General features: G+C 61.0%; 1 protein-coding gene across 4 annotated transcripts in view; it reads left to right on the top strand.

Moving 5' to 3' along the window:
- The window catches only part of ST3GAL1 (ST3 beta-galactoside alpha-2,3-sialyltransferase 1), an 81700-nt gene extending 70950 nt beyond the window's left edge, over positions 1-10750 (top strand). For all 4 annotated transcript variants that reach the window (XM_029923247.1, XM_029923244.1, XM_029923245.1 and 1 more), the window contains 5 exons: positions 1776-1972; positions 2905-3084; positions 3472-3517; positions 4816-4935; positions 6603-10750. In XM_029923247.1, coding sequence (XP_029779107.1) covers positions 1776-1972; positions 2905-3084; positions 3472-3517; positions 4816-4935; positions 6603-6776 — 717 coding nt within the window. In that variant the 3' untranslated portion in view covers positions 6777-10750. The remainder of the gene's footprint in view (positions 1-1775; positions 1973-2904; positions 3085-3471; positions 3518-4815; positions 4936-6602) is intronic.
- Positions 10751-17052: the final 6302 nt, after the last annotated feature.

Genomic DNA, 17052 nt, shown 5'->3' with positions numbered 1-17052 from the left:
TCATCATGTTTAAGCGTACGGCTCGGTGGCATGAAGTACATTCACTCGTTCACATAGCCCTCACCACCGTCCAGGCCGGCGGTTTTTCATCGTGCCCCCACCCTGCACCTGTTACACGCCAGTCCCCTTCCCCTTCACCTGCCCCGAGCAGCCACCATTCTGCCTTCTGTCTCTAGGAACCTGACCCCACGAGGGACCTCCCAGAAGCGGCCCCCTCAGTATTGGTCTTTCTGTGTCCGCCTCACTTCACGGAGCATATGTTCCCAAGGCCCATCCACGCCGTAGCGTCGATCACAGTTTCCTTCTCTTTTATGACCGAGTGATACTCCACACCTGTCCATCCGTTCACCTGTCAGGGGACATTCGCTTCCACCTTGCGGCTGCTGCGAACATGGGGGGACACGCATCTGCTGGTGACCCGGCTTTCTGTTCTTTTGAGGCTGTGCTTTGGGGCAGAGTTGCCCGCTTACACGGTAGTTCTGTGTTTGTTTTATGAGGCGGCCACACCGTTTTACGTTCCCCAACAGCGTATGTGGGCTCTGGCTTCTCTATATGCTCCCCAACCATTGTTTTCTCTCTCTTTCTCTCTTTTCTATGTCTTATGACCTCCGAGGGGGTGTGCTGAGTGGCCCAGGTCTTAGTGCCGTCACTTTCCCATGACAGGCGCAGAGGACGGGCCGGAGGTTTTAACTAAAGGAGCCATCTGGGCTTACCGATGGGCCTCTCCTTTGGAGACCGATTCCTTCCGTCACGGGGTGGTGGGGGACTGTGTGCCTCTAGATGTCCCCATCTGCCCCGCCACTGATGTCCCGGCCAAAGCAAACTCCAGCCTCTCCCTTCTTTCCCAGCCACTGCCCCGAGCCTCAAGCCGGGAGAGGCTGGTGGGACTCCCCCCACGGCCCCCTCCTCCGGGCCCTGCAACCCCAGGGGCTGGGCTTTCCCAAGGTCTAAGTTCCAAGGGTGTGAGACAGGGGCCCTGTCGTGGGAGAGACTTTACATTCAGTTTCTGAAAGTGTGGGTCCTGGATTGGATTTGGGACATGGTTCCACCAGCCCGGGCCCCAGAATCTCCTTCTCGCCTGCAGCTCCGGCGTGGTGTGCTGCACACACAGCGGCCCAGCGACAGGGGCAGGGGGCGCTCCTTGGGAAGTGTCTCCAGGTTCTCTCAGGAGCGAGGAGGTCGGAGGGTGGAAACAATTTGCTAGGCAGACCTCGGAGGCCTTGATGCATCCAGCCAAGCACTGGGGTTTTGGTCTTGCTAGAGCCCAGTGGTCCCTGGCGGGGGCGGGGGGCGGATAAAGGGAGCAGAGGTGGGGGTGGTGGAGGTGGTGGGTCCCCTCACCCTTCTCCCTGGTGGCTTTCTCATATTACCCCACTCAATGCCTCAGTGGCTGGCAGAGTCGCTAGCACACAGTAGATGCTCAGGAAACTTCTGCAGAATGAGTGAGGCTCTCTTCTCATCTCCTTGAGGGGCCCCTGGGCTCCCGGAGGGGAGGAGGCTGTCTGAGCTTCCTTAGCCTTCAGGTGCCCGGCAAAAAGGAGGGTGCCAGGGAGGGCCCCATGAGCACAGAGGGAGGGGCTTGGGGTCCAGTGAGCACAGGGGGGCGGGGCTCGGGGTCCAGTGAGCACAGGGTGGGGGCTCAGTGCCCAGTGAGCATGAGCATGGGGGGGTACTCAGGGCCCAGTGAGCACGTGGGGAGCTCAGGGCCGGCAGCCAGGGGGCTGTGCCCCCAGAGGCAGCACAGCTGGGCTCACCTGTCCCCCCCCCCCCCACAGAGGCTCCAGCGGGAGAAACAACCCACCAACCTGAATGATACCATCAAGGAGCTCTTCCAGGTGGTGCCTGGGAACGTGGACCCCCTGCTGGAGAAGAGGTCAGGGGGCTGCCGGCGCTGTGCCGTCGTGGGCAACTCGGGGAACCTGAGGGCGTCCTGGTACGGGCCCCAGATAGACGGCCACGACTTCGTGCTGAGGTGAGCGCCTGACCCCTCGGAGCTCAGCAGGGCCTCGGCTCGGGGTCCGGAGGTTGAGACCCCCGTCCTGGCCTGGCCGGGCTTCCCCGCGGATCCCAGCCCCATCCCGGACCCCCGAAGGCCTGTTTCCCCAGCGGTGCCTTGTCGGAAGGAGGTGGGCCAGCGGGCCTGGAGACGCCTGGCGAGAGGGCAAGATCCGTTTGAAGACTCTCATTTAATCTTAAAATTCAGTCCCGTCTTGCAATCTAGGCCACAATAAAACTGTACGTCGTTAACGTAAACCGTTTCCCTGTCACCACGTAAAACAGCTTCCAGAGGGACATGTCCCTTGAGCGTCCTGGGGAACCTCCACCGCCATTCGCTCGGCCCTGGGCGTCACGAGCCCTCAGCGCGAGGACAGGCAGCAATGGGGCTGCCGTTCCCCAGCCGCCTTCTAGAATAGTCTCCTGTTTCTGCGGTCTCTGCGTCCATGTCCTTAGACCGCTCTCTGGGCTCCGGGGAGGCTCGGAGTCCTCGGCGGGCCGCGGGAGTGTCCGTGGTGAGGCCTAGCCGGTCAGACAGGCGTGCCTTGGAGGCTGACACTCGTGGCTCTGTGTCCGGGACGAGTTCTCCGCGTCTGGACTTTGTCCACCGCAGAGCAGGGCCACAGGACACCTCCCGGCGCGGATGTCGCTGAGGCGTCCACGAGGGGCGTCACGCCTTGGGCGCCGGCAGCGGTCCGCAGAGCCAGGGGTCCTGCTCACTCCGGAGCGTAGAGGAGGGAACAAAGGCCACCAGCTTTGGCGCGGTGTCTGAATCAAGTCCATTTTACAGCTGGGGCAGCTGGGACCCACCACAGAGGGTGACACGCCCGCAGTGGCCTCACAGGCTCGCGGAGCCGAAGCGGACCCCCGGAGCCTTGCCCATGTGACCTACTGTCCCTTGTCCCCCAGGATGAACAAGGCGCCCACGGCGGGCTTTGAGGCCGACGTCGGCAGCAAGACCACGCACCATCTGGTGTACCCCGAGAGCTTCCGGGAGCTGGGGGAGAACGTCAGCATGGTCCTGGTCCCCTTCAAGACCACCGACCTGGAGTGGGTGATCAGTGCCACCACCACGGGCACCATCTCCCAGTGAGTCCGCCGGGCGGCTGGGGGGCTGGGCTGGGGAGGCCCCTTCGTCTTGGGGCACACGTAACCTTGCAGATGAAAGGGGGTGCTCGTGGGGCCCATCAGCCAGCGCCGCAGGGGCTGGAATGTGTGCTCTTGGGCCGGTCCCCTCCCCACCCCTGAACTTTCCTGGGGGAAAGCATTTTAAAGACGTCCTTGAATTAGCCAAGGGCGCCCTCTGGTGTCTACAGTGGGCCACTGCTACGGGAGGACAGGGCTGTGGCAGGGAGCCCATGTCCCTCCCTCCCTCTCTCTCCAGTGTCTCCCCTCCAGAGCCTCGTGCAGGCGGCCTGGACCCCCCACCCGCACCCCCACCGCCACATTAACCACCTGCTCTTTCTCCCCTTGCAGCACCTACGTTCCTGTCCCCGCGAAGATCAAAGTGAAAAAGAATAAGGTGAGTCCGAGCTCAGCCCCTTGTCCTCTGAGCTCAAGCCCATTTCAAAGGCTCTGCACGCTGTAGAGAGCACCCCCTCCCCGGCACCAGCTCCAGGCTGCAGAGAGCCCGTGGAAGCCGCAGCCCCGACTCGGCCTCCCTGCTCCACAGACACCGGGAAAGTTCGGCAGAGTGGGGGCCCCGGACCAGCAGCATCACTGGGACCCTGTCACGATGCCAAGACTCAGGCCCACCCCGAACCTACTGGGTCAGAAAGTCTGGAAGGCGGTGGCCCGGCAACCCAGGCTTTTACCAGCCCACCAGGGATGCTGATGTCCACCACTCTCTGAGGGCCAGGGCTGTGTGGCTGTGCACGTGCTCCTCAAGGCAGACCTCACCTCCCAGCCCCGTAGCTCCATCTCCCCAGGGCCCCCCCCCTACCCTGGTATGGGGTGGGCCAAGATGTGGGCAGAGGGTGGAAGGATGAAAGAAGTGGAGTGTCCGCCCCACTGGTCCTTTGCATGTGCTGTCCTTCGTAGATGGTGAGGTCAGCGTCAGAGAGGCCGAGTAACTTGCTCGGGAACACACAGCCACTTTGTGGTACCTCCCAGCACCCCCAGCACCCGCCGTTTGCACTGGGTGCACTGCCCAGGGAGCCGGGGAGGCCATCTGGGGGTCCTCGTAGGGCCCAGGGGGTGAATGGCAGTCCCTTGAGGCCCGGCGGAATGATGAGAGACCCACCCACATGGTCCCAGGTCCCCGTCCACTCCTGGGGGCTTCCTGGACATGCTTTCCCCTCCCGCCTGAGAAGTCCCCTTCGCTGTTCTCCAGGCAGCCGTGGCAGGGCAGTCAGGGGCAGGGCTGACACCAGACACCTCCCGGCCAGCTGGCTGTGTGACACCGGGCACATCACCGAGCCTCTCTGAGCGGGGTTTCCTCATCTCTACCATGAGGAGAGGGAAAGCCAGCACGGAGATCATTTAGACCCACACCCAGCAGGACGGGTGGGTGGCTCAGTGCCCGTGCTTTCCTGCCCTGTGACAGGGGCGTCCCTGTCCCCACCACATGCGGAACCTCCCTGGCCTGATTTGAAGATCACCGGATGTCCCCTTCTCCCCACCCCTGTAGTCTCTTGCCTCTCTGCTTAACTTCTCTCCCCGGCTCCATAGTTGTGTTCTAGCACTCTCTGCCTCCGTGGTTAGGCTGCCGTCCACCCCTCCCACTAGAAGGCGGGCCCACGGGCGCAGGGGTGCGGCCCCCCGCGGCACAGCGATGCGGGGCACCCGGCAGGGGCTCACGGGGGCGCTGTCCTCCCGCAGATCCTGATCTATCACCCGGCCTTCATCAAGTACGTCTTCGACAGCTGGCTGCAGGGCCACGGGCGGTACCCGTCCACCGGCATCCTGTCCGTCATCTTCTCGCTGCACATCTGCGATGAGGTACGGCCCCTCCTCCCCCCGCCCGTGCCTGCCAGGCCGCGCCCCCCACGGGAAACCCCCTCATTCCCCATCCCTGAGAGCGTCAGGGAGCGCGTCTACCTCCAGGCTGGCCTCCAGCCTTGCCCCCGGTCCCAGCGTAGCTCTCCTTCCGGAAGCTTCCGTCCCTATTCTCTATGCCGGGTCTTGCCGCGCCTCTCTGGCCGTTCATGAGAAGGTTCGCGGGGGCCAGAGTTCTGGCTCCTTCTGTGCAGGCTCCGGAGGCCGAGTCCTAGGCGGCGGGGCGGCGGGGGGGGGGGAGGCTTGGATTGGGGGGCAGAGTAACAGCAGATTGGAAGCAGGGAGAGCTGGGGGCTATTAGAAGCATCCCCAGAGCTAAATCTCAGCACCCAGACCACGGCCGGCCGTGCTCACTGGAATGTCCCACCGTGGAAACCAGGCACCCAGGGGTTCCTCTGTTCACCGAGGCTGAGAACCAGTGATTGCACTGAGCGTGTTTTGTGTTTTCCTTCGTGGACCTGTCCGATCATCCACCAGGCCATGCCCGCGCCTGATTTGGGGTGCTCCCTGCCACCCTGGGCAGAGGGGCAGGGGGGTCACAACACATACAGCCTACCTCCTTGGCCCCGCGTCAGGTGGGGCCATCGGATGTCACCTGCAGCCATCCCCGGCCCTCCCTGTCCAGCTCCTAGGTGAAATCCGGGGAGGGGCCATTCTGTCACCATCCCCCACCCCCAGCCTGCACTGTCCCCAGAAGCCACTTCTCCTCACCTCCACCTGGCTGCCTGCTCCCTTCCCTTCCCTCCTGCCCTGGGGCCCCGTGGCCCTGCTGGGCTTTATGGGAAAGCCAGAGGGCCACAGAGCCTTCTCCTGCCCCCGGTGGAGCCCCACCCCCCAAACCTGCCCTCCACGCCCCTGCAGCCCGGAAGGCATTTCCTCTCCCCAGAGGGCATACTCCTTCCAGGGCATCTCCAACTCCCCTGCCGAGGCCAGATTCAAATGTCACCTGCCGTCTCAGATCCCTTGAGTCGTTGGCCCTGCTGTCTGTCCTTTGTGCTTCGGGAGCCCTGACATTAGCCCCCGTCCTCACTGGTGCTCTGACCCCTGACTCCCGGCCCCCATAATGAACTCGGATGTGTTTACCGCAGTGCTTGGCGGGGAGGAAGTGCTCAGTAAACGCTTGTCACGTGTGGGAACGGGCCCCCGCTAGTTGGCCCGTGAGGGCCCTGGGCTGCGTGGATAGTAGCCTAAGGGGAGAAAACGGTCAGCACCTACCACCTGTCTCCTTAGGGTCATTCCTCTCCACCCATTTTCTAGATGAGGGAAGTGAGGCTCAGAATAGTGGTTTGATGCCCCCTGGACCCACCAGCAGGTGGCAGAGCTGGGAGCCCTGCTGTCCCCTCCACTCCTCCTCCCCAGCCCCAGGAGCCTGCCTTCCAGGAGAGGAGCCTGTCCTGCCCCAGGGCCACCCACGAGCTAGCCTCCCAGTGCGCCTCCCGGCATTAGCCTTGGCTTTTGCATCCCTTGCTTTTGCTCCACGGAGCCCCTGGGAGTCCAGTAAGGAACCAGACAGGTTCTACGGGGAACGGTTTCTAGGCATCTATGGAAGCATCCTGGCGGCTCTGCGCACAGCCCTGCATCAGGGTCCGACCTCCGCTTTGCCCCCGCAGGTGGACTTGTATGGCTTCGGGGCAGACAGCAAGGGGAACTGGCATCACTACTGGGAGAACAACCCGTCGGCGGGGGCTTTCCGCAAGACCGGGGTGCACGATGGCGACTTCGAGTCCAACGTGACAGCCACCTTGGCGTCCATCAATAAAATCCGGATATTCAAGGGGAGATGACGCTGCCGAGGAGGACTGAGGCTCGCCTCTCGGTGTCCCGCCCCCGCTTCGCGCCGGGGCCGTCCCGTCCTGGGAGCTTCGAGGGCCAGCCTCGGGGGCAGGGGGGTGTCGGTGGGCCCCTCGCAGCCCCCTGCCTGCCAGCCCTTGGCAGTGTCTCCTCAGCAAGGTGCCCGAGCCTCGCCGGGCCTGTGGAGCAAGTCTCAGAACTAGCCTGGGATGGAGAGCACCCCCTCACTGCTGCCCTGGAGCCGGAGGAAGGTGGGGAGACACGGTGGGGGTCCGGTCTCCAATCACTGAGGTCACTTGGGCTTCCGGGGAGGGGGCAGATACTTGAGCCCCTGTATTCTAAAGTAAAGGACAGTTTTGCAGGGTGGACGGGCAGAGACTTTCCCGCTGCCCAGGGACCCAGGGGTGGCCTCGGGACAGAGCCACGTTGGACCATGTGGACACTGGGGGCGAGATGGCGCCTTTCTTTGCACGATGCCTGGCCCCTCCCTCACTTGGCTGGACAACTCTCCCCCTCCGGCCCCCCGCTGTCTTCCCAAAGCTCATTTGTGGTGTCCGGAGAGGCGCCCCGCCCCGAAGGCCTCCCCGTCTTCCCAGACACGAGGCACCGTGTTTCAGAGCGCAGCGGAGTCTTCTTCCCAAGCCCGTGTCCCCTTGAGTAATGCATCCCTGCGGCTGAGAGCAGATCTGACTACTTCCGCGTGCCTTTGTGTTTGGGGGACACATTCGTGCATTGGCTGAAACAAGGCAAAAGCCTTGACTCGGGAGAGGGGACCCCCAGCAGTGCCCCGCCCCCTTGCTCTGTGGCTTGGGACGTCTTTTCTAGTTTCCCGAGGCAGTGCCTGAGCGGCAGCAAAGCTAGGATGACACTCAGTGCTGTCCCGAGGCCGAATGCCATTCTTACTCACATTCACAGACTATTGGATGTGGTGCCCATGACCTTCCAAGGCCACCCATGTAACCTCCACCAGCCAGCACTTTCCCCGGGAACCCACGCTCTGGGCCCAGCCCTGCTGGCCACCTGCACCGTGTCCTGCAGGCTGCCAGAGTCCCAGGAGCGTGGCCTTCAGAGCGGGAGAAGACATACCTCATTCTCTCCCTCCCAGGCTTCTCTGATCTTCCTTCGTCAGCCTTCCTGATTATTTATTGATTCAGTCTTTTAATTCAGCAAACGTCGTGTGCACTTTGTGGCGCTGTGGCTGGCCCTGATCGTCGAAGTGAGCCTGCTCTTTCTTCACCTAGCAGCCGGGGCGTGAGGGAGCGTGAACCTAGGTCCGTGGGGCTCTTCAGGTTCGGGGTGGGGGGTATCTAGGGCCTGGAGGCTTGCCAGTGGGCAGACCCCGGGGTCTCGGGCTGGTAGGTTTGCAGAGTGCTCTGCCCTCCTTCCCTTCAGGCCCACCTCCCTTCCCTGTCCTTGTGGATTAGATTCCGTCTAGGGCTGAGAATCCCCCAAGGCCAGCGGGACGTCCTTGGGGCGGGGGAGGGGGGGGGACTGCGTGGGTGGGGGACAGTGATTGTGGGCTCTGGTTACTGACACTTCAGAAAAGCCACTTCTCCTGTTGAGAGCATTTGCGAACAGGTGGCTGCCACCTTGAGGAGGTATGACAGTTTCCTGGTGGAGCGTGAAACAAGCCAGTGTCAGAAGCCGAGGGCCTGTCCCCTGCGCTCTCGCGGCGCTCGGGGCCGCAGGCGGCATGAGGCAGGTCACAGGGTCCCCAGAAGGGGCCTGCCATGCTTGTCTCCCCCCAAGCCTGTGCATAGGAGCATCGGCCTGGGGACCGGTTCCTTAGCCTTTATTAGAGCCTCAAAGATTCAGAATCCGGAATGTGGTCTGTAAAAACAACAACCAACAGACAACGTGTTCCAGCTTTAGATTCCTCCGAAATGGAAGACTCGATGACCGGTAAAGGCTCATAAATCGCCGTGAGGACGTTGACTTGATCAGAAACGTAAGCCTCCGTTGGTTGGCTGACTGGCCCCGAGGACAGCGGCCGCTGAGACGGAGCAAGTGCGTCCCCACAGGGACGACAGGCTCAGCGGCCGCTGTCCTCAGGACTGTCCCCAGGACCAATCAGCCAGCATGAGTCCGATCAGAAAAGCAGGGCCCAGAGAAGGGAAGCGACTTGCCACAGTGAACCAGTAAGTGTGACCGCACGACTCAGACATTTTGAGCAGAAACAGGACATCATTGGCTCTCTGTTTCAAACACCCTGAGGTGGGCTTTTCCAGCTGGGCTCCATCCAGCACCTTCAATGGGGTGATGGGGGGGGAAGGGAGGGGTCTCTGCCTCCTCCTCACCAGGCTCGTCCTTGTGTTGCCCATGGGGGCTAAACCCAGCACGCCCCAGTCACTGTGCCTGGGATTGAAAGCACTGACTGGTTTAAGCCGGTCAGTGTCATACCCCGGGGGTAGGGATGGCTGAGAATCGGGCAGGAATGTTTCCCACAGAACACTGAGCGTGCTGCGGGCCGGATAATGCAGAACATGCAGCCAGAGAAGGCTCTCGGGTGGGGCTCACCGTGCGGCTCCCTGGAGCCGGCCCTGGGCCCCGGGCACGGAGCAGAGGCCTCCCTGCCTTGTGGTCATCAGTGTGAGGCTACAGCCAGAAAGACCGGGGCCCAGGGGGGAGAGCCATCTCCATACGTCCTGCAAAACCAGCACCTGCTTTCACGTGCCCCCGGAGCCCCTGCCCTCACCCCCCGCCCCCCGTTAGGGCAGAAAGCGCGGTGGGCTTGTAGCTCCTGGCCCCCAGAGCCATCACCGGGCAGAGAAGAAAGTTCTTAAACCAATGGCTTTTGAGACTGTGGCCTCAGCAGCTGTGGTCCGGCCAGCCCCATGGGCCGAGCTTAGCGAGAGAACCAGATACAAGAAAACAGGACTTAATAAGGAAGCCAGACAAGAAGGTGGGGAGGGCGATGCCTGAACAGTGCTGGGGCCGAGGACTGGGAGTCTGGGTCAAGGGCGGGGTAGAGTAGCAGAATGTTCAGAACCGTTATGTCTGCCTTGACTGTTCTCAGCAAGGCAGCCTGAGCACAAAAACAGGAAACAGAGAGGAGCTCACAAGGGTGTCACCAAAAATGCTCTCTCCAGGGAAGGGCAAGCCCTGAGGGGTCTCTGTCCAGCAGGAGATGGCTAGCCGCTGGCCATGTGCCGTCACCAGCCCACTGCTGTCTTTGACACACATCCCCCCCGCCCCCGGGGGTTATCACTGTGTCCATCATGGACATCTGGGAGGAAGCAGACGCGCCCACGGGTCCCCGGCTGGTCAGCCTCCCCCGTGGTCTGGGCTCATAAGTCTTGAGATGGAGTCAGCCTTCTCCTTGCTCCTCCTGAAGACCCGGCTCCCGCACCTCTGGGGGGCAGAGAGGAGAAGGGGATGTGGGAGGAAAGGCAGAGGCCAGCACAGTGGCGCTCACGGTGTGCTGGCCTTGGGCATTGGCAGCTTCTTACCAGATGAGTTGCAATGTGCCTCCTACAAACGGCCAGCTGCTCCCAGCACCCTCCACCCCTGCTTTCCCTCTCAGCCCATCAGAGGTCTGCACTGGTGTTGAACTTGACCCCTGCCTGCCTCAGCTTCTCTCACTGGGCAGAACCACAACTGTGTCCACCTGTGGACGGCCGTGAGCCCAGCGCTGGCTGTCGCCTGCCTCCCCTCCCCCGCACATGACCGTGGCCCCCCCTCCCCCAGCCGCGGCAGCACCTCCCTGAATTAACGTCCAAGCCAAAGGTTCTCGGGTACTTTCTGTCCCTTGCGACCGTGTCTGGTTCCTTGTTGGTTAAAATTTGCTTTCTTTCCCCTCCGGACTCGCTCCCGTGTTCGTTCTGTGGCTGAGGGCCGACCCGGGTGCGTTCTGAAGGAAGCTGGCGAGAGTCGGCCTTCCTCGGCCTCTGCTCTGTCTTATTTATTGTTGAACATTTCCAATGATCCAAATCAAAGTGAATTAAAACAAAAAGCTATTTTTCTCGTTTGGGTGTGTTTGTTGTGTTTCTGTGGGGGCCATGCCTTTCTGCGCCCCCCTCTCCAATGGCTTCCGGTCAGGGGCTGTGCTCAGTCCTACAAAAGGGCCCAACGGTCCACCTGCATAGAGTGTCCTGCTCAGTGTCCATCCCAGCCCAGTGCCCAGAGGTTCGGGAAGCAGAGCGTCAGCCTCTCAAGTGCAACTGACTCTGGCTGCTGTGTGACTGTGGCGAGTCACCTGACCTCTCTTAACCTCAGCTGCCCCATCTGCTAAATGGACATGATGGTACCAGCCATGGAGCTGGTGTGCGGGCAAGGATGAAAATAACTCAGAGGCCCACCTGAGGGGATCTTCGGCAGCTGCTCCAAGCAGAGGCTGGATGAGCTAGCCTTGGCCAGGGCCGGGGTAGGGGGAGGGGGCGCGGGGGGGGGGGGCGAAGGAGGGCTCACGTTTTCCCTATAAACAGGGACATCCATGGATGGATCCCAAGCTTGATCCAAAGTTGGCACAAATCTCTGATTTTGTAGATCGTCCAGAAATCCAACGTTGGGCTTCTTCTACAACGTAAAATTGGTGTGAGGAGTGTCAGCTCACACGAGGCCCTGCTAGGTGTGAACTTGAACTCTCACAGCAGTCCTGAGGGGCTATCCTGTGGGTCCCTGGTTTTCACGTTTGCAAACAGGTGCAGAGTTAAAGCCAGAAGAGGTCAGAGTGGGGTTCAAAGCAAGCGATCTCTCTGCAGATCTGGGGCTCCGGGTCTCTCTGCTGCCTCCCCAGGGGGCGTCTCCCAGGCTGATTTGGGAAGTTTGTCTGTCGTGACCCTAGGGAAACAGCCCCCGGAGGCAGGAGGGTGCGCAGAGGAGCACAGGTGTCCTGGAGCCGGGCGGCCTGTGTTCCTACTTAGCTGTATGAGCCTGAGCGTGCTCCCTGAACCTCTCTGTGCCCAAGCTCCTTGTGGATAGCATCTGGGTGATGGGGTGCCTACCTTAGAAACACACTGGAGGAGTAACTGAGTTAATGCACACCACAGGCTAAGAAGAGAATCTGGTGCCCAGGGAGCCTCCCTGAGATGCCAGTGTTATTAAAGTCGTGAGGAGCGAAGGAAACGCCAGCAAAACTGTGAGCCCCCTCCCCCGGGACACCCAGGCCGATTTCTTTTGCTCCCTCCCCTGCCCTCCCCCCTCCCCCCGCCACGGGGGCTTTTGTGCTGCTTCCTTTCCAAGTGGTGTCTTCAACTCTTAAGATTCCCTTTCCTTTTTCCCATCACTTGGCTAACCTCACCTCACCCCATCAGCGTCCAGCTGTCAGGTGTTAACATGCTGCCCGGCCTGCACTGCACCTGAGACCCAGCCTCTCCCGGTTCCCACCTCTGAGAGTTCCCATTATAACTGCAATGTGGGGAAGGGGCCACCAGGTGGCGGCACCTGTGGGTGAACCCACGAGGAAGGCTCATCCACCCAACCCCAGGCCCACCCATAAAGCCTAGGCAGGGAAACGAATTAGCTTAAGACCTCTACAGAGAGCCCTGAGGACCTAAAGACATTTCTTTAGGACCCTCTGGCACCTTCCCAGCTCCAGAGGACGAGAGCCAGAGCCCTCCTCGCCCAGGGCTGTGCGCCTCCCACGCCTCCACAAACGCAGGTTCTCCAGGATTTGGTGCTGGGAACCCTGGGAAGGTTCCAGGCACAGCCCTCACGCAGCTCCAAACACGCGCTTGACCAGTCAGCAGAGAGCTGATGGAATCAAAAAGAAGTTCCTGGGAAGAAGTGTTCTACTTTCTTCTTATTTTAAGCCATGAAGATTTCTAAATATAAGCACGGATTGAGAGTGGATGAGCCCACTGTCTTGTTCTACAGGTTCAACAATCATGAGTGTTTTCCACATGGGCCGCGTCTTTTTTTAATTCTTCTTCTGTTTTCCTCATTGTTAGTTTCCCATGGGGCTTAGGGGTCTGCCTCAAAAGTCGCTTTGCCCTGTGTCCACGAGGGAGTGGCTTGGAAGGGTGCCTGTCCTGTGAGGTACAGCGTCACCCAGCAAGGTGGAGGGTGTCCCCACTTCCTCTGGTGCCCAGCCCCCGGGGACCTCCCCAGCTGGCCTCAGCCGTGCCCTAGGCAGCTGGTTTATTCACACCAGGATTCACTACAGGTCAGGTCACAGACGGAAATGTTCTGTGCTCAGAACCAAGTGAAGATGCCGTGTGAGGTCCAGGACTCCTTTGCTCTGGGGGGCCCGAGGAGGACATGCCCCCACTGATCCAAGGGTCCCTCTGTACCTGCTGGGGAGGGACCCACCTCTGTTTCTGCTTCTGCTGTGTTCACTGATTCAACACCTACCGAGTAGAGGTTCTGTCCCCCCAACTTCACAATATCCATCTATGAGGTGATGTTGGATTTGTGTGCCCCTGCTGCTCCCCTCCCTCTGAGGCCAGCACCCCCCGGACCAAGCCCTGGATCCCCGTAGAATAAGGTGAAGCCCTCTTGATCATCTTCAGCTGAAACACTGGGTCCTCGCAGGATGGGCGAATCCCAGTAACCTACCTCTCAGACACGCAGGCCACCGGCCACACCTGACGTTCTGTGGGCACATGAAGGGTTCAGAGACTGGCTCTACTCAGCTCCACCCACTGCTACGGACTGGGTGTCCCCACAACTCATATGTTGAAGTTCTAAACCCCAGGGCGATGCTGCTTGGAGGGGGGCCTTTGGAAGGTGATCAGGTTTCGCTGGTCATGAGGGTGGAATGAGATTAGCGCCCTTGTAAGAAGAGACAATAGTACCGCCACCGCCGCCGCACAAAACAGCAACAAGGCAGCTCAGGAAGCCCCGGTCCACTCGGCTCTGGGAAGTGCACTGCCTCCCGGCTCTGGGCCTCCACGGAGAGCACTCCAGGCCGGCAACGGGCAGGAGGCCACATCTGGGGACAAGACGAGCAAAAGACAGCTGGACTTTTTGCTGCAATTCTAAGCCGCGTCCTCCAGGTCAGCCTGACAGCCAAGTCCAAGTAGCAACAGGCTCCTGAATCAATCTCTCTGTTAGCTCCAGCCTCACCGTGCAAAGGAGGGATTGCAGCCTTGAGACCCCTACCCCTGGACACAGAGACTTGGACCTTGCCAGGTTACAGACCACGGAGGTGGGGGTCCGGTAAGAGACTGCAGGAGGAGGAAGCTAGACGGACCAAGCAGAGAGCCCACAGCTCCACAGGGCTGTAGAGGGCCCTGAAGGCCAAGGACAGGATGACCTCAGGAAGAAATGTGGCACGAGGTGTCTGAGCGGCCTCTGAGACGGAGCGGTTCTAGGTGATGGCGAGTTGGAAGGTGGAAAGAGGAAGTCAGGAGAGAACAGACATTCAGGGCCCAGGAGGAGGGCAGGTGCTGTATGTACACTCCACAGGGACACTGAAGTCACCCGCATAAGGGCACGCATTGGGCAATAACACACTTACTGAGCAGGCAAAGTCCACCAGGAGGGAAGGAAAGCAGGCAGCAAGGTGGCGGGTGCCAGGACCCAGGAAAAGATTCGGTGCTGTTAACCACAGGGCAGGTGCAGCAAGGAAAAAAGTTTGGGGAGAATGGGTGGCGAGGGGTGAGTCTGGAAGCATCGGTGTGGGACGCAGCTCTGGCCCCAGAGGCTGCTGCCGGGGGTGAGAGGAAAGCGGCCATCGTCTGGGGGGACGGCAGGGTCCTCAGGAACCCCAGGCATGCCTCACATGTCACGGCCACCATCCTGCTCATCACAGGGCCAGGGCGCTCCCCGTGATGGCTGGCGCACTTCCGGGAGCACAGGTGACCGAAGCCAGGGGCTGTGACTGCCATTGGCTGAGAGCGTCTTTCTCAGGTTTTCCAGAAGGGTGCGTACTTGTGAAAACTCTTGCCCTGACAGCCGGACGCCCCGAGGGTGTGTGCGGACCCTCAGAGGCCCCCTGTGCTGCCTGCGGGTCCCCATGACTTCTGAGAACGCCTTCCCCTCCATGTTTCATGACACTGGGACCGGCGTTCCTGAAGCTTGAACCAGAACAGGGAGCTTGGTTGGGGAACATCTATAGCTTGCTGGAAGGTTTCTTCCCCTCCCCGGAGACCCCCTAAGAACAAGGCTTGGTGGGATCAGAGTCCCCCACAGGCCCCAAGGGTCCGAGACCGAGATCCAGACATGGAACTCCTCTGTGATGGGGAGCAAGGATTCCAGACTTGTCTGCCTCATGGGGTTGTGGGGGAAACTACGGTGCTTGAGGTTTACATACATTTCATTTGATAAATACCCAGGGCCACTGGGGGCTGGCGCTGGGAGACACGAGGTCTCTGCCATCCGGAGACCTCAGTCCAATGGGGACAGGCAGAGAGCCAGATAGCGGCAACGCCAGGAAAGGTGGCAGATTCTCCATAATGACCAAGGTTCCCTTTTGCACCCTGTCAACAGGGGCTAAGTGCTTTGCCTACACGAATCTCATTTAATCCCGGAGCAATTCCGCCAAGAAGCACAATCTCCCAGGAGAGGAGAATTTAATGAGGAAACAGCCTCTGGGGGAGTGAAGGAACCTGCCAAGGAGGAAGGGGTGCACCCAAGACTTTAAAAGCCAGGCACTGAGGTCATGAGTCCTGACTAGGAATGAAACACCTCCGTTCCCCGCACGAGTACGGGGCCGGGGGCCTGTGAGTTTCGCTCTAGATAGAAGCACTTTGGAGATGAGCCCCCTCCCCCCGGGGGCTGGGCCCGGTGGTAGAGCAGGTCCTGCCCTGGGAAAAAGGTCAAGCTGCCCAAAGGCTCATATTCTGACTCAGCCAGGAGCACTGGCCCGGCCACCTAGCGATGGCGGCCACCAGAGGGCGCCACAGACCCACCTTCGAAGGGATTTCTTTTGACAGGGCTTGGTGGGGACCCAGAAAGCACTTGAACACCACATGAGAAAACACACACACCCCTGTGTAAGGTCAGGACTTCAAAAAAAGACAGAGACAAAGACAAACCTGGCGTTAACTATCTGTTCCACGGCCCTCCAGTTAAGAAGACTGATGTCTCTGCCCCTGGGCTGAGAGAAATGGGGCAGAAGGAAGAGGCGGGCCTCACCGCGGCAGGTCAAAGCCCCAAGGAGGTGTGGAGAGGCCGAACAGCTCTAGGTGCGCGGCTCTGCACACGGCATGGCCGGCCGGGGCCGTGCGGGGCCTCCAGACCCCGGAATCTCGCTGGTTTCCTGCCGTGGTCCTCTCTCGCGGCTCATCGGCTTTGTGAGCTGTGCGGAGAACCCCGATTTCTCGGGATCTGTTTGTCACTCTGCAGAATGGACATTACGTAACCGTAGGTATGAGGCCAACATGGCAGCATCGCCGTGTTGCGGGTCTTTCCTGTGTGCCAGACGCTCAGCACGTATTCTCTCACTGGCTTCTCCCGACGTGAGAAGACAGGTACCGCCCTCCTGAGGCCCCGAGAGCGGGGCTGCTGATCGGGTGGAGAAGTGACCGGTGGCCTCTGCTTCCCCCCGGAGCCCACCTGCAACAGGACGTAGAAACCCAGGATCAATGGGTGGCCATCGAGTTACACACTTAACCCACCCGACGGAGGGGGCAGAGGAGACGGGCCCCGGGCTTCCTTCAAGGCCCGCGGGGTCCAGGCAGGGCGGGCAGCATGCAGGCGATCCTGACCCTGGCCCCGTGTGAAAGCCTGAGCGGGCCAGCCACACGGGCCTGGGCACACAGGACGGACGGGAGGGCTCGAGGCCGCCGGAGAAGAGGGCCACGCTCCGCACTCACGGCCCCCCCCCCCCCGCATGCTTTCATCTGTGTGGGCCGGGCCTGTGGGTACCGATGCCCACGGACAGCCTGGCGTGTGGACCGTCTTTATGTACTCCGTGTAGAGGACCGCGACAGCCATGGGAAGGCACGCGTTCCTTTGCTGTCCTGACAGAGCCACCTTGTATGTTGGGTGGAGATGGTCAGACCAGCCCCAGGAGTCGTGGCTCAGGAACCCAGAGTTCCGTGGAGCACGGGGCCTGGGCTTGTCTAGGGAGATCAAGGGAGACTTCCCGGAGGAGGAGGCCACTCAGCTGAGATGCGAGGGGTAAAGATGGTTAGCCAAGCAGTGGTGGGAAAGCGTGCCGGGCAGAGGACGAGCATGTGCTCAGGCCCAGGGGTGGGACACGGCGTGGCGCGGTCACCCTGTGGCAGGGCCCGTGACACCGAGGCAGGAGGTGGAGTCTGAGATGGGGCCAGCGCAGCGGGACCCGGGGCTCCTGGGAATCTGGGGGGAAGCCGGGCTTTCTTCTCAGGAAGCGGAGGGCACCGAAGGGCGCAGCCCTGAGCGAGTAGGGACGTCCACGGCGCT

This window comes from Suricata suricatta, chromosome 15 (genome assembly GCF_006229205.1).
Source record: "Suricata suricatta isolate VVHF042 chromosome 15, meerkat_22Aug2017_6uvM2_HiC, whole genome shotgun sequence".
NCBI classification, from domain to species: Eukaryota; Metazoa; Chordata; class Mammalia; order Carnivora; family Herpestidae; genus Suricata; species Suricata suricatta.
This window is presented reverse-complemented; position numbering and strand designations above follow the sequence as displayed.